This window comes from Micromys minutus (genome assembly GCF_963924665.1).
Source record: "Micromys minutus genome assembly, chromosome: 10".
Taxonomy (NCBI): Eukaryota; Metazoa; Chordata; class Mammalia; order Rodentia; family Muridae; genus Micromys; species Micromys minutus.
In genome coordinates this window covers 22,622,161-22,638,518 of record NC_137979.1, presented here as the reverse complement: position 1 = coordinate 22,638,518, position 16,358 = coordinate 22,622,161, and the positions used below count along the sequence as shown (strand labels likewise).

At 44.9% G+C, this 16,358-nt stretch overlaps 2 protein-coding genes across 5 annotated transcripts; one reads left to right on the top strand and one right to left on the bottom strand.

Annotated features, from left to right (window-relative positions):
- Positions 1-3,211: 3,211 nt before the first annotated feature.
- On the top strand, positions 3,212-4,595 carry LOC308426749 (uncharacterized protein; the record flags this gene model as incomplete). The annotated part of the gene is made up of 2 exons (XM_080924660.1): positions 3,212-4,134; positions 4,213-4,595. One exon carries the CDS (start codon positions 3,212-3,214, stop codon positions 3,575-3,577), a length of 366 nt encoding a protein of 121 aa, XP_080780786.1. The 3' UTR covers positions 3,578-4,134; positions 4,213-4,595.
- Positions 4,596-8,836: 4,241 nt separating this feature from the next.
- MIS12 (MIS12 kinetochore complex component) lies at positions 8,837-16,041 on the bottom strand. 4 transcript variants are annotated; one of them, XM_080922328.1, is made up of 3 exons: positions 15,938-16,037; positions 11,641-11,775; positions 8,837-11,236 (listed from the first exon to the last, which is right to left on the bottom strand). In XM_080922328.1, exon 3 carries the CDS (start codon positions 11,201-11,203, stop codon positions 10,571-10,573), a length of 633 nt encoding a protein of 210 aa, XP_080778454.1. In that variant the 5' UTR covers positions 11,204-11,236; positions 11,641-11,775; positions 15,938-16,037; the 3' UTR covers positions 8,837-10,570. The 4 variants fall into 4 exon arrangements, with proteins under 4 accessions (XP_080778454.1, XP_080778453.1, XP_080778455.1 ...); XM_080922327.1 differs by lacking the exon at positions 15,938-16,037 and adding an exon at positions 15,515-15,672; XM_080922329.1 differs by lacking the exon at positions 15,938-16,037 and adding an exon at positions 15,255-15,319.
- Positions 16,042-16,358: the final 317 nt, after the last annotated feature.

The following is a 16,358-nucleotide window of genomic DNA, read 5'->3' as shown; positions in this document are numbered from 1 at the left end:
TTTATTTGATAATGGCATCTGCTAGGCGAGTTACAACACCGCAGAGGGAGTCCGTATGAAAGACCAGCAGTGTGAAGAAGGTGAAAGTGATGGGGGAGGGGAGCCTGAATGCTTTTAGCAGTTCACTCTTGAACACAAATCTACTCTTTAAAGATCTAGCCCTCTCCGAAGACTCCTGAATATGATTGTCTTCCTTAAATTATCTGCTACCTTCCATCCCCCAAAAAAACCCTTGGCCCCAGCAAAGACATATCACAGGGAGACCTCTGGGCAGGGAGTCAATGCATGTGCTCATAACACAGAGTCATTTGCTCACACTAAGGATCCCCCTTACAGAGGAGACCCACTGTTGTTCCCAGGAGAGCCTGTCTAGGGTGCTCTATGGCTGTGTGCATTTCCTGCGAATTCATCTACGTCTGCTTTCTCTGTGTGTCATTGTTACTGTTGTTTGAAATCGGGTCTAGTGTAGCCCAGGCTGGTCTTGACTGCACTAGGTAGCTGAAGGTGATCCTGGACGTCTGGTCCTTCTGCCTCCATTTCCCAAGTGGTGTGATTATAGGCATCTCCTGAACTGAACAGTCGCTGGGGAAGTAAGTGGAGGTTTCAGATGACCTTCTCTAGACAAAAGTGATGATGGAGTGACGTGGTGGGAGTGGTGGAAAGGAGATGTGCAGAGTACTAAGGGTCATTTCCCACAATCATGAGAAGTCCATAGGGAAGAAGAGTTATAGATCCTGTGTCTGTGCTGTGGTGGGCTCTACAGTGGTGGGGATCCATTAGGAGCTATTGGGAGTCCCAGGTAGGCAGAAGCATTGATGCTAGGATGTTATTCAAAAGTCCAGCCCTGTCCCTAGTTGCCTAGCAACTGTTGTTGAGCAAGTGGTCGCTAGACAATGAAGGGCCATCTAGACAGTAGGATAAGGACCTTAAAGTGTGTAGGCTCCTGATCAGAACATTACAGGGTATTGTTTCTCCTGACAATAGCCACAAGGCCTGCTGATTGTATTTTTCTTACCTCCTAATTGCCTTTGTCACACACACACACAAAAAAAATAGTATAACAATGACACACAAGATCTGGGAGATTGAGAATGAGGCCACCACATGATCTTACCATCAAACAAGATGAAAATTACCATCTTCACTCTTTCCATCCCAGGCTTCCTCTAGGGAAATGCATTTCACATTTTATCATTTTAATATATGTGATCTTAAATCATTTCATTCTGATTTAGATGACCACACAAACCTGTTAGACTTTACCAGGATACTCCTCTCTGAAAACCCCATCAGCCCACACCCAACCCCTGTGCATGCTAGGCAAATACCTTGCCACTGAACTACATACCCCCAGTCTCAAATGCAGCCTCATGTTATTAACAAGGCTCCTTCCGTTCTAAAAATGAATTTGCTTTCCAATTTCCTGCCCCAATCAAAAGCACTGCGATACAGATCCTTCTGCAAAAAGCCTGCCTGGGGGTCAACCCCCAGGGACAAGACAATTGCATCAAAAGACACAAATAGTCTATGACTGTCATAGTTCGGCAAACTATGGTAGCAGTTTTTTCAGGACTTAACAGAGGAGTTGATCTTCCCACACTGGCTATGGTACTGTTACCTCTTCATTTGTTGCCTTAGGAACAACAGATCATCTGAATAGCACCATAGCCAGCACTAACCCTGGATTCTAGGATCCAGCTGTGACTCTCTGAAATGTTACACCGTCACGATAATTCTGTTAGTGAATTCAAAATCTACCAGCTCTTCTTCACCAGGCCACAGGCTACAGCACACTTCTTCATTCACTCGTTTTGGAAGTGTTTGTATTAAGAGGTAGAAAAGTACTTCCAGCCTGATATGGTGGCTCACTTCTGTGTGATCATGCAGCGGGCTGAGGCAAGAGGATCCCTCGTGTATTAGATGGTACTCTGGGCTACATAGTGAGTAAGACAGTTTAAGTTGTGAGGTGAGACTCTCTCTGTCTGCAGAGATGGCTCAGTGGTTAAGAACATGTGTCACTCTGCCAAAGAACTGAACTTGGTTTCCAGCACACATATTGGGCACCTCGAAGCCTGTGACACCAGATCCAGGAGATCGAGCCCCCTCACTGGACTCCCTGGACGCCCCCACATGTGTAGCATTCCCACACTGGCACCACACATACATTAAAATAATAAATCTAAGAATAAAGATGCCATCTTCTGAAGAAAGGGAAGACAGACTTTATAGGCAGCAGAGGGCTGGAAAGGGAAGTCGGCCGGCCTGCGTTACTTCTGGACCTTCGGTTTGGAAAGTTTTGTTGTGATGTTGTTTGTGTTAGATTGGTTTGTTTGGTTTGAGTCAGAGCCTCATGATACATCCAGGCTGAATGAGACTTCATGATCCTCTTTTGCCTCAGTCTCCTGAGTTCGTACACAGCTAAGCTTCTGCTCCCCCCAGCCCTTTTTTTTTCCCTACAAGATGGTGTCAGTTTTTTCAAGCATTACACAAACACATACCTCTGCTGGAGCCAGAAAGGGATCAGGAGTTCATCCTGGGAAGGGGAAGGAAGGGAATGAAGAGAATGAAGATAGTGAGGGAAAAACAATATATAGAGAGTGATCAGATTAAGTGGCTAACAGTTTGTGAGTTGGCCTTTTTTCGCTGATTTTCGTGTACGTGGCTCTCATGCAACAATGCAATGTCCTTTGGTTATAAAACTGCGCATTTGTGCATCATCTCATTAAATGTGTTTGTGTGCCTCTCAAATCTTAAGACCTTACATTTATTCATGTCTTTGAAAAGAAGAAATAAAGCCCCGGGGAAGCTCCCCACACAGCTTGGAATTTTGCCCCCAGCATTTCTGCTTCCAGACTGTTAAGTCCCCCTTACTAGCGGGGAGATCCCAACGTCTCTCACCTCCTCCCCCGCACCACCGTCTAGTTGCTATGGAGATAGACTTTCCTGCGCCAAGACTTGAGAGGCGCTAGAAGCTGGCTGGCCAACCTCTGCAACAGGCTGTGGGCGGAAAGGAGGAGCCAGAGAAACAGCGGTCTGGGCAGAGAGGCCCCGGACCCCATAGAGGCCCCCTGCTCTGCTGGCTCCGCCCCTGTCACCCCCACCCACCCAGGGTGTAGAAATACTGCTGCAGTCCGGGCCACCGCCCACTGCACTGCGACCCAGTAGGGACTTCTCTTCTTCTCAGCAACTTATCCGCCCGTGCTCTGCGCCCATGGCTAAAGGTCCCTTTTCGCGCAAGCCCTGGGGTCCAGAGCAGATGTACTTCGACTCTGACCCTGAGTACGAGGGCCTGTTCGATAAGCCTCCCCTGGAGGAGGGCCACACTGCGCGTGCACCTAAGTCTGCATCCTCGGCTGGCAGGAAATCTGGTCGGCGCTCGGGCGGGAGGGCTCCGGGGACCCGCGCCGGGCTGTCCCGAAAAGTCGCCGCCCGTCCAGAGCCCAAGGAAGAAGAGCCTCCGGTGGAAGAGGGCTGCTACCTCGATCACTTCCCACACCTCTCCATCTTCATCTACGCGGCCATCGCCTTCTCCATCACCTCCTGCATCTTCACCTATATCCATTTGCAGCTTGCCTAAGCGGCCAGGGCCCAACGGGGTGGGCGCACAGTCTAGGGAGGGGAGGGGAGGGAAAAGAGAAGCATAGCCTTTTGTTTTGGAGACGTGCTGCACCCCCTTCATCTGGCGTTCAATGCTTCTTTTCTTTGTTGTCGCTTTGTCTAACTGTTCATCAGACGGTCCAGAGTCTCCAGAGTCGCTGCAGACAATGAAATAGGTTCTGCTTGCACCTGTACATTGAGTGCAATTAGTATAATCCTGGATTGAATTGAACCCCGTTTGTAATTAGTATGTCTCTGTATCCTACCACTTTGTAACGTCAGGGCCCAGCATTTTTGTGTTTGTAGAGCGCAGAATCCAACCTCCTGTCGTTTAAAGGATGAACCAGACCCGAGCCTGCGGCCTCCCTGAAAGGGTACCGCAAGGAAAATCAGCACCCAGGCTCGGAGCGCTGGAGCCTCATGATGCTGCGTCACACCGGGATGAGCCAGTTGTACCTGATTCTTTTGGTAAGAACTCAGCGATCACCAAGCTGGCGGACCTGGGAGAGCAGCGGATATGGCTGGATGTTGGAGGAGGTGAGTGGCGTTTGTCAAGAAGATTCTGCCCCCTCGGGAGTTGGGGCTGACTCGGGCTGTGTATTTTTCCCGTTTTAGGTTTTGTAACTACCGGAAGGACCCACGGCCTGTAGTAAGCAGAACTGACCACCAGAAAGCCAATGCTCAAGACGGGTTTTTTGGACTGTGTGAAACAAGAGGTCACAGGTCTTCAGAGACGGGGGCCTAGAATTCGTGTGTTCCATGAGATGAGACTGGGGGCTTTCCTTTGCTGCGGTCTATAGGAAGACTGTGCTAGCCTTCCGAAACTGTGGTACCAAGATGGAGGGGCTGGGATTAAGGACTGTCTGTCAGTAACAAAGAGTTCCTACTGAGACGTCCTCGTCTCAGACTCAAAAAAGTGAATACCAGAGCTCACTTTTGGAGGTTATTCACCCACCCGCAGTTTATTCATGTCCGCTGTTCAAACGCAAAACTCTAACACTGCTATACTCTGGAAATGTCTGTAATTGCAGTATGTCTGATGGAATAAATCATATTCTCAGTCTCCTCTGTATTCAGTTGTCCATTGACTTCCAACTATATGATGACCCTTGATGATTTCCTGTTCTGCTCTAGATTTCCCTCCCCTTTCTTTAAAGCATCCCCCCTGTCCCTGTAAAGATGACCTGATTACACAGCGTTTCTAGGTACAGAAACTCTCCACACCAAAGAGCTATACAGGCCCCTCTGTAGTATCTGTCATTATGTCCAGATCCCTATTCCCACAATCCCCTAACAGCAGTCTGACTTTGCTACATTACTCAGCATAGAATCATCCACTGCCTCCTTACCAAGGGGCCTCTGGCCCAGTACAGCCTCTCAGCTAAGCTCTGGATCTGCTCCATGATGGACCCAGATTGAGTTTTTATAAATTGGTTTCCAGTAGAAGGGCCTTCCTTCGATGTTCTGGTTTTCCCTGATCTCCTATCACCATGTGATTTGGTATTTTGCTTCTTTGTGCCACAAGTCTGACACCCACTGTCCCCTGATGACAGCCTGTTTACAGTAATTCCCTCTAACCATCAATGGCACCGCTCCCCCAAATTACATCTCCGACGGACCAAAACAGTTACGTCAATTTCCGGTTGTGCCCGTGGGTACTGGATCCGGTACTGACGTTTAGCATTTCCCTCCACTGAATCCCTATGTATGGGCTAATGCTCTCCAAGCACACATTCCCTTTTGTCTCTCACTTTACGGTCCTAGGTATGAATGTGTTATCTAATCCCAACAGTAAATTCCTTCCGCTAGTCCCCAAACCAAATTACCCATTTCTCAACATTTATTACTCCATGTTACGAGACTTTCCAGATATCCAAGTTCCATTTTCTACCCCAGGTACAAGCATCTAGTTCTACCAGCCACACTACTGTTAGGCCTATTACCTCTAAAATCTTAACATTGGTTTCAGTGTCCAGACTGGGGATGGCTCCGCCAGTTAGAATGCTTGTTGCATAGTAATAGTCGACTAGGGAGCTCATCCCTGGGGAAAACTAAATATTCATTCATATTCTTTTGCAGCATATTTTGGTTACCTGTGGTTGTCTGTAGGTGGGACCAATGAGATTCTCCCCACCCCCACCCCTCCGCACCTTCTTGGTAGCGTTTGCATTGATGTTGTCCTGGTTTAGAACTTGTTTGGGCAGTCATGTTGTCGACGTACCACAGGGGAAGCTTATACATGCAAACAATACTAACAGACTCAATAAGCTGTGTGTGTGTGTGTGTGTGTGTGTGTGTGTGTGTGTGTGTGTGTGTGGGTAAAACAATGACAATTTAACAAAGGGAGCAAATCATAGAGAGTAAGTAGCACCTGTCAGTGACCTCTGCTTTAGTTTCTGGTTCCTGGCTTGAGACTGCCCTGACTTCCCTCAGTAATAGGTGTTACCTTAAAATATTAAATAGCACACATACACCCACCCCCGATCCCAAACCCGCCCAACCAATGAACTAACAAAAGAATGCTTGCAGCTCTTCCAGAGAACTGAAGTAAGGCTCCCAGTACCTATGTTAGTCAGCTCCCAATCACCAGTTAACCCCAGCTCCAAGGGATCTGATACCCTCTTCTGGCCTTCATAAGCACCAGCAAACATATGACATGCACAAGATAAATAAAAAGTTAAAATCTCAAATATCCAGCCCCAGTCTGGGGCGTAGTTCAATGTTATGAGCTGTGGGTTCCATACTCAGTACAACAAAAACAGATCTGTCCCCCCATCATCCTCCAGCCCTTAGCATTCACCTGCGGTACACCAATTACTTGTCTTCCCATACTCCAATACTGTCTCTTTTTGGACTATGTTCCTTATTCTTGCTCATTCCCTTGTGACTAGGTTGGCCTTGAACTTTGAGATCCACCTGCCTCTGCATCCAAGTGCTGGGTGGCCTGTATCCTCTAACCTCTGTTCTCCCATCAGCCACATGTTGCCTCAGCATCGTCATATGTCTGACCCACCTTCCGGTTAGGCAGCTCAGGTTTTCCCACAGTGACCATGCACCCCTCCACTGACTATTTTGTAGGTGACTGCCTCCCTATACTGATTCTCAACAATATACCAATTTTGAGGTTGCCTTGTCCAAATACTCAGGTCTTTTCCTGCCTAAAAACAGCCTTTTAGGGTTTCACCATTAAACAAACTACTGAGCTGGAGAAGACTCAGCAGTTAAAAGCACTCACGATTCTTAGAAGACAGAGTTCAGACTTCCCTAACTCCAGTTCTAAAGATTCAACACTCTCTTCTGACTTCTGCAGGGACACCCTGCACCTGTAGGTAAAACATTCATACTCACAAAATAAAAATTTCGCATACCCATCCTTCTTTAAGGCAACACTCAAGTCCCAGAAATTAAAACACAGATGTATCTTTGAGGGATCCCCATTCAACTACATTAGTTTTCCAATGTGCTAAATTGGAAATAAATGTGATAATTTCTATCTAAGTAAAAAGCCACAGTAAGCCAGTTGTAGTAATCCCAGCATTTTGGAAGTGGAGGCCAATCTGAGCACATAAAACCTTGCTTCAAAAATAAAACAAAACAAAAACAAAACCAACCAAACAACAAAAAAGCCATAAAGAGGATTGGCTTTTTTCCCCCAAGGTTTCTTGCTGGACTCCAGGACTAACTGCTTACCACTACCAGGTTATTGCTCTTGCAAAGAATCTGTTCTGAAAATAGAAACATTTTTTTCTGTACCAAAACCAAGAGTTGTTTTTTTGCTACTTCCTTATCCCAATCAATTAGCAAGTTCCCAGGGCAAGCTACATTACTGATAAAAGTGCTGTATTGGCTGGGCCATGAGGGGTAATCATAGTTCTGCATTTCCCCTCTCTGCTAGAGTGTCAGAACTACACCAGCGTGAAACACAGAGGCTCTAGGGTACATTCCATTTTCCCTGTTGGGATGCCAGGTTTCTGTGATGCCCCTACGGGGAAGTTGGCCCCAGCCCATGTTTCTTCAGGTACAAAACGGCAAGGGGTGTGGCAGTATATGCTACAGGCCTGAGATTGGGGGAGAGGGGGAATCCAGCTTAGCTCAGGGTGCCAGAAGTGCAGAGGGGCCTTCTGCAGGAGACTTAGGCATGGCTAGGTATGATGAAGGCTTCCCTCCCATGGTGGTCCTTAAGGAGGGAAACAGTCCTTGCTCGTCCAAACTATTCATGATGGAAAAGGATGCATACGATTTACTCAGGATGGACTCGAGATTAAATATCTTTGCCAGAAGGAATGCCTGGAAAGGGAAGCTTATTGGCTAAAAGCTCTGGGCCAGTTGTGTTTATAAAAAGATAAAGAAAAGGTATGTCTCGGGTTTTGGCACCAATGTTGGGAAAAAGATATAGAGGTGTTCGTGTGGGGGAGGGGGTATTTCTATGGAGGTGTGGTGAGGTATGGGGGAAAGGGGATGCCTCTGGAGGACCCATGTTGAGGAATCTCTTCCCCTTGAGAGACCAGCCACATGGTATAGTATAGAATGAGAACAGAGTTTATTCAGGGCATGGCCAGGGGAGTTAAGACAGTAGTAGGGACAGAAAGGAGAAGAATAAACAAGTAGAGGCTGGCCATGAGCACTGGAAGGGAGGTAGAAGAGAGCAAGAGAGAGTGAGAGAAAGAGGCGGCAAGCCGTCCCTTTTACAGTGCCAAGTAACTGGGGCAGAGCATACCTGGCTATTGCCAGGTAACTGTGGGGTGGGGTTTACAGAATCTCAACTGGCCCATCTAAACAACCTCATTAGAATGGAGAACTCTGGGTTTCTATGCTATGCAACCAGTTGTCATGGCCCTCTTAAAGGGGTGTCATGGTCACGTGGCCCAGGACAGGAAATCTGGCCAGGAGCAGATTCAAACACCTACCATTCTCAATTACAAGAATTGCTGGGGTTGGTTACTAATCTGCTCAACCTTACGTTTTCTGTCTGGTGATACAGTTCCACTTGCCCCATACATGATTGGTTAATAAAGGAGTTGGGTGCTTAATCCTCTTACATTGTCTTTAGTCAAAAGGACTGAGATCACAAAGGGCTCATGACCAAAGTAGGAGTATCTTTGGCTTATGGCATCATTCTTTAAGCATTCCCCCGCAAAAGCCAGTGCTGAATTAAATCTCTTCCCATATATTAAGCAATAAGGTAATATGTAAATTCTGAAGTATTTATTACAGGAATAGAGATTATTTATTACAGGTATAGAGTCCAAAATTAAGGTAAATGTCTTCCTGCTGTTTCTTCCCATAGTAGAGGTGTTACAGGGTGAGATCATGCAAGAGCGGGACCTGAACTCATACTTTTATTGGAAACCCACTCCCTAACAGACAGTCACGTATCCACAGTAATGGCATTAATCAAAGTATAAAACGTCAACAGTGTACCACTAAGAAATCAGAGTTTTAACATATGAATTTTGTGGGATACATTCAAATCCCTTACACTGACCCTTTTAGTAATTTTCCATCCAGTGATACCCGCTTTGTCCCAAAAAGTCCCATTCTGTCCCTGAGCTGCATATTACCAACTTCTTTTTCCTTCTTATGTTCAGAATCTAATCTCTCTCTCAATGCAAAATCCTGCAGCAATGACCCTAATACCTAACTTAAGGGTCCTGAATAAAGTCTGCTTTATCAATATAACAAGTATCATCTGGGTTTTCTTTTTGTTTTTTGAGATGGAGTCTCTTTAGTCCTGGCTGCTCTGGAACTCTTTATGAAAGCAAAGCTAAACTCATAAGAGGCCCACTTGCCTCTGCCTCCTGAGTAAATGGGATCAATGGTGTACATAAAACCCAGCTAGGAGTCACATTTTTGTTTTTTAAGATTTACTTTACTTATATGAGTACAATGTAGCTGTCCTCAGACACATCAGAAGGCGTCAGATCCCATTACAGATGGGTATAAGCCACCATGTGGTTGCTGGGAATAAACTCAGGACCTCTGGAAAAATAGTGCTCTTAGCCACCAAGCCATCTCTCCAGTTAGCAGTCAGTTTTTGATAGCACACATTCACACGTACTCAGGGGTTTTGCTTATCACAGTGTGTGTGCAAATACGATGTGGGAGATGGGAGTGTACATGCCACAGTGGACAATTTTGTGGAGCCAAGCCTTCTTTCATCTTTAAGTAGGTTCTGGCGATCCTACTCAGGTCACCAGGCTTGCATTACAAGTACTTTTACCCACCGATCAGCCCTTGTCTTATTCCTACACTGTCCATCTGTTCCAGCTGTGTGGATTCCTTAACACAATCTTCCTTATGGGTTTTCTGCTGTTTTCTTGGCCTAGGATGATCCCATAGACAGGAGGCTAACGCCTCTTAAGCTTGACTTGAATCTTACTTACATTATCAATTGGACATGCCCCTTCTAATATTGCAATATACGCCATCCCATATCCCTGACCCCTGCCTTTGCTGTACGCTGCTGCCCTTTGTTTTTTTCCTTCTTCCTGCTCCTCTTTCTCCTTCTCTCCGTGTGGCATGTTAAATTCTGAAACTCCCACATGCCAAGCATAGTCTACCATGGAGATATGTCTTCAGCCTAGCCTTTTTGCTCTATTAGTCCCTGATGTCCTTCCTGGTTATACTCAATGAACACAAAGACCAGGTTTGCACAGCAAAAATGAGCAGAAACATCCAGTTCCATGAGGATTCTGTTCCCTCCTGAAATCATACTAAAATATCCCCAACAGCAAAATAAGTACAATCCCAAGGAACTGGAGACATTACCAGATGTGAGGGAGGTCAACCCAAGTTTCAGAGAGAGAAAAGCAAATGAACACAAGTTCTGCTTTAAAAGTCTGAACTGGAGCCTGTATACAGATCTGCTGATTTGCTTTGTGTAACCTAGGAAAGGAGGGGAACGTGGCACCCAATAAACCTTAAACATAAGAGTAAACAAAGAAAAGCTAGCTATTTACATGCTCTTTCTTCACTACTGAGAAATTAGCATGCTTCCAGTTTTTTTGCTTTCTTTTTCTACATTGTCTCTAACATTCTGGAGTTTTCTGCAGTTCTGGACCAGGGACACCAAACTCTCCCTAAAGTTACTAGTCCCTTGATATCTGCCAATGTTTTCAAGCTCATCAAAAAAAGTCAATGTCTCTCTGAGTTTGGCTTTAACAGTTTTTTGCTCCTCTAATTCTGCAAGAAGGGCCTGCTCAGTGCATAATTCAACCTTATATTTCTCTTGTAACTCTTTGATTTCCTGTTTGAGAAGCTGAAATTTTTCTTCAGTGAAAGGATTCATCTCCTGACACTTATCTTCAGGAAGAAGAATGTTTGGAGGAATATGCAAAAGCGATTGCAAAATCAGCTGCTCCATTTTACCAAAAAGGTTATCGAAGCGTCCTTTCATGAAGCAAAGAAACGTCTCTGTGCATTTACGAATTTGGACAGGGCTAATCTCACAGTGTGGAATGCCCTCCAGCTTCTTTAGGATAACCTGTTCAACAGCCTGCATCACTTCAAACAGGTGGTCTTGAAATGCTACGTAGATCCTCAGCAGGCAAGTCTGTGGTGTAAAGCCAAAGAACTGGGCCTCATAGGCCATTGGATCCACAGACATCTTGCTTTACCTTAAGCCTTCAACTGTGAAAACCTGCAAATACACAAAGAAAAAAAGTTTCATTTGGACATTATCACCAGTGCAAAATAACAAACCTCATTACTGAGAAGCAAATAAACAAAGAAAGCAAATAAACACTAAAGAGTGCTCCTTTGATGTCTGAAGTCTCTTCCAGCCTCAACTGTCCACAGAAGACAGAATCAGCCCTTCCCTATCTGAGTCAAAAATAGGAAAACCATATCCTTTTCATTATTCATTTCATTCAATTATCATTACTGAAGTCTTAGGCACAAGCCCATCCTTTTCGATTCTGTTATCTTGAGGCAAGTTTAAATAGACAGCCTCAATGCCCTAGAGAGCTGGTCTTCTGAGCATCAATGATCTACTGTCTACTGTGGCTCTTCCTCCCCACCCTATCCCACACCCAACACACCGACCTCTCAAGACAATTTCTTGCTGTGCAGCCTACGGGTTGGCCTCAAACTCTCGTTTGTGTAGGTTTTCATGTAGTTGAACTGGCCTCAAACTTGGGATGTAGCTGAGGAGCATTCTACCACCAGAATGCTGGGATCCTAGAAGTATAACAAGCCCAACTTTTTATATGGTCCCGGGTTTAGAACCCAGGGCCTAGATAAGCAAGCACTCTTATTGACTTAGCTATATCTTCCACTACCTCCGAATGTCTAATTGTCATTCATATTGAATCTTCCACAATCCTTCCTCCATCCCCATTCCTAACCTTTGCTTTCTTGCTCCCAGTCCTTCCACTTAACTTCTTCCCCAATTCCTTTTAGGCACCATGTTCTACCATTCTAATTACCTCATTATAATGACCTCAGTTCCCTTGTCTTCTACCCTAGCCATCTGATAAAAATCCAATGAAATGACAGAGCTTATACCCTTGTTTCAAGGATCTGAGTGGCATTCCTTCCAGTGTAAGCACCGACAACCATGTCATCCCATTTCCTTATGGCCATGGGAGCATATTATTGCGTTCATTTACTTGTCTGACTGACCACAGTAGCATAGCAGTTCTATCATATACACACATCCCAGACAAAATGCCCATGCTCTTCGTGACAAACACTTTACTAGGTTCTAGCACTTCTTTTTAAATGCTAGGATCTGAACTAGGGCATCATACATGTTAGGTAAAATTCTATCACTCAGCTACATATATCCCTGACGCTGGTTCAAGCATCTTACTACCAAAAATGTTATGTGTGTGTGTGTGTGTGTGTGCATGCGCGCGCACACACTTGCTTCTTTTAAGGGTTTCAGCTTTTCATCTATCCTCCCTCTCAGCCTATGCCCTATCCAACCTTTGGCCAATTTAGTAAGAAGATGCTGTTCTAAAAGGGAGAAGAGAAAGGGTAGCTCACAGTCAATCATACATGGAAGTACACCCATTCCCCTTACACCTGTGTTATGTTTGTGACTGCAGTGTTGGGAGGACTGACACAGGGTGTAAAATAAGACAGTCCTTCCCCACCAACCAAATAATCAAGAAACCTAGTGAGACTTTTGTGCACACATCAAGATGATGAGGAGCAGGGCTGACGGGATGGTTCAGCAGTTAAATCCATTTGCTGCTCTTGCAGAGGGTCCAGATTTGGTTTCCAGAATATACATAAAACCTCACAATCATAGCTTTTAGTCTTCTTTTTCCTTTTTAGCTACTTTGCTTGTGGATTCTTCATGAGTTTTTTTTTTTTTTTTTTTTTGTCTCCTAACAGTATCTTCTCTGTCTTAGCTCAGCTTCTCCTGGCTCATCTGTCACTGTCTTCTCAGTCTGATAACCCAACTCACTTTCAACTACCTCCTGTTCTCTGCTCAATCCTCTTCTCTAGCCCCGAGTCAATCTTCTCTGACTCTACTCCTCTGTCTCCTGGACCCATGTCTGCTGTTTCCCCAATCCTACTCCTCTCCCTCCTACAGCTGCTACCTATTATCCCAGTTTCAGGGGGTCTGATGCCCTCTTTTGACCACCTCAGGCACTGCACACAGTATGAAACACATACATGTGGGCAAACATTCAAAACACTAAAAAACTAAAAATAAATAAACTGAAGAGATGGCTCAAAGGTTAATAACACTTGTTCTTGCAGAAGACCAGGGTTCAGTTCCCAGCACTCACATGGTGAGTCATAACCATCCATCATAACCCCATTTCTAAGGGATCTAATGTCTTATTCTAACCTCTTTAGGAGACCATACACATACATGTGTAAACAAAACACTCATACACATACATTTCAAAAAATAAAATTATTAAACAACAACAAACAAACAATAGTTGGGATGGAGAAATGACTCTGTGGTTTAGAGCTCTAGCTGTTCTTGTATAAGACCCAGGTTCAGTTCCCAGCACTCACATGGTGGTTCACACCTGTCTCTACCTCCAATACCAGGGAATCCAATGTTTTCTGGCCACCAAGGAAACCAGGCACCTACGTGGTGAATGTATTTACATGCAAGCAAAGCAAAAATAAAGAGGAAAAAAAATACACATTAAAAAAATAGATGGTGAGGACACTAAAATAGATTAATGAGGTTCTTTCTGATTTTGTCCTTGATACTCCAATATAAGATTCTGCAGGTACAGCTAAGAATATGCTTCACTGGCAAGTCACATAAGTTAGTGACAGTCCATATCAAAGCACAATATTCTCACAATTCACTCTCCTACCTAGGTGGTCTAAGGCTAAATTTTAAGAGCAATCAAATAGTAACAGTAATGGTAATCAGTGATCTCTTACTCTTAACAATTTCTAAATTACTTTATCTGGTTGTGGATCTATTTTGTGATACAAGTTTGCATGATCCTTTAATGCCAGACATGGCACAGATCTATAAATTCTATATATAAAATCTATATTATATAGATGGCACAGATCTATAAAATGTAGAGAATACATTTAAGAGACTTCGATGGGAACAAAGTCAGAAACATTCCATATGATATGACCTTAAAGCCAGAAGAGTCTGCTTTACAGTTGGGTAAACTTTTTAAATTCTTATTTGGCAGTTCCTTTATCAGACCCCATCTTTTTAATTTTGTCTTTTGTTTACTACTTTCTATTCAGTCACTTGGTCATCTAAAAATACTTAAGTTCTTTCAGTTTTATACAGTAATTTAAAAAATATTTGATTTTATTATTTATATGTGTGTATATGCCTATATGTGCACATACCACACGCATATAGGTGCCCCTGGAGGCCAGAAGTGGGTGTCCAATGAACTGGAGCCAAAGTTATACTAAACATGTGCTGGAATGCAAACTCAGGTCCTCTGGAAGCAGCAGCTTGGGCTCTTTACTGATGAGTCATGACTACACCTTTTAGAAACTGTATTATAATAGAAGCACTACTCAAGATTACAGATTTTCTTAAGTGGAGCATGTGTACTTTGTGTCTGTGTCTTCACTCTAACTTGGTAATGAGACTAAGTCATTCTTCACTGCTCTAACACAATGACGAAGTCATCTGAATAAGGAGATGTGGGTATTTAGTTACCCCACCAACCTTAGCTGCATCTGTTCTTGTGTAATTGATGTTAGAAGTCTGAGTTTACAGGATATTCTTTATGCTCATAACTGACAGGTTACAAAATTGGTTTTTGGTGCTGGAGAGATGGCTCAGCGGTTAAGAGCACTGACTGCTCTTCCAGAGGTCCTGAGTTCAATTCCCAGCAACCACATGGTGGCTCAATAACCATCTATAATGAGATTCGATGCCCTCTTCTGGTGTGTCTGAACACAGCTACAGTGTACTTATATATATAAAAAAAAGAAAATTGGTTTTGCATATGGAGACTAGTACAAGAAGAGAGACATCATCCTTTATATTTCAAAATAGGGTCTCAAAACAGTTCTTAATTTTCACTTTAATTGCTAGGAACCTTGGAGATATTCATTATCTTCTAGCCATAACAGACAACACCAGCTGATGATAATGGAGATCTTTCTAGGACTTGTTACATATTTGCATATATAATGTCACTAAACATTGCCAAAACATTCTCAGAACATCTAAGCAGGTTTACACTCACTTGGAGTAGACCAGAACTTCTTGCATCCGCCAATACTCTAACTTTCGTAAATTTGGTAGTCATAAACTTGTTTTTTCTTTCTTATAGAGCTAAGGAGTATGCCCAGGGCCTTTTACATACCTAGTAGGCACTCTAGCCACTACGTTCAGCCTTATAGTCTTACTTTTAAGTGCTATTCTCTCCAACTTTTTACTTGGTGCCTGCCAGTCTCGACAGTCACATTTTTGTCCCACAATGTTTAATGCTTCTTTATAACTTACTGAATACGTCTGCCACGATCAGAATAGTCTTTGCTCCAATCCAACGCATTAGGCGCGGATTCAAGAACCAGCCACTACCTCCTGTGCTTTCTCCCCCAGTGCTATTAACTCATCTACCGTCTCTTCTCTGATATCCTGCGGCTGAAGATTAACAGGGAGGTTCCCACACCATCTCAACGAATGTAATGGACTTCAGAGCCTACGACCACCACGGACAAGGCCCAGAAACCGCAGAACGGGAAGCGCTTCCGGCAGCTCCAGCTCCCGTCCCACCCCGCGGCCAGGATGCATGCCGGGAACTCTAGGTCTCCGGACCCAGCCAGACGGGACCCGAGGGGTTCCCTAAAGAACGCTCCGCGGCACCGAGGCCACTCCTCCGATCCCGCCCTTTCCGCGCCTCCTCAGAGAGCACACAGCCCCTACCGAAGTGATCCTGGGAGTGATGGAGTCCGCTACACACCGGCTTCCCGCCACTTCCTTCAAACTACACTGAGCTGCTGGAAGAAGGCAGCGACGCTGGCTCCTCGGAATGGACTGAGACCGGCCTCTGCGAACGAACGCAAAGGCGGGATGAATCGCACTCCTGATTGGCTATCTGTGGCTCGAAAGGGGGCGCCGCGATTGGTAAAAGGAAGCAGACAAGGAGGGAAAGCTAGCTGTGGCCGGCAGGGATTGGCGGAAGGGACTGGTACTTTCGCTCTGCGTTGGTAGGCGGAGAAGTAAGGATGGGCCGACGCAGAGGCGCAACTCTTGATTGGTGGGTGAGCGGCCCCAAGGTGCCAGCGATTGGTGGCTGTCCGAGTACACAGCGCTGATTGGACAGTAATGGGTAGGCTGAAGGCCA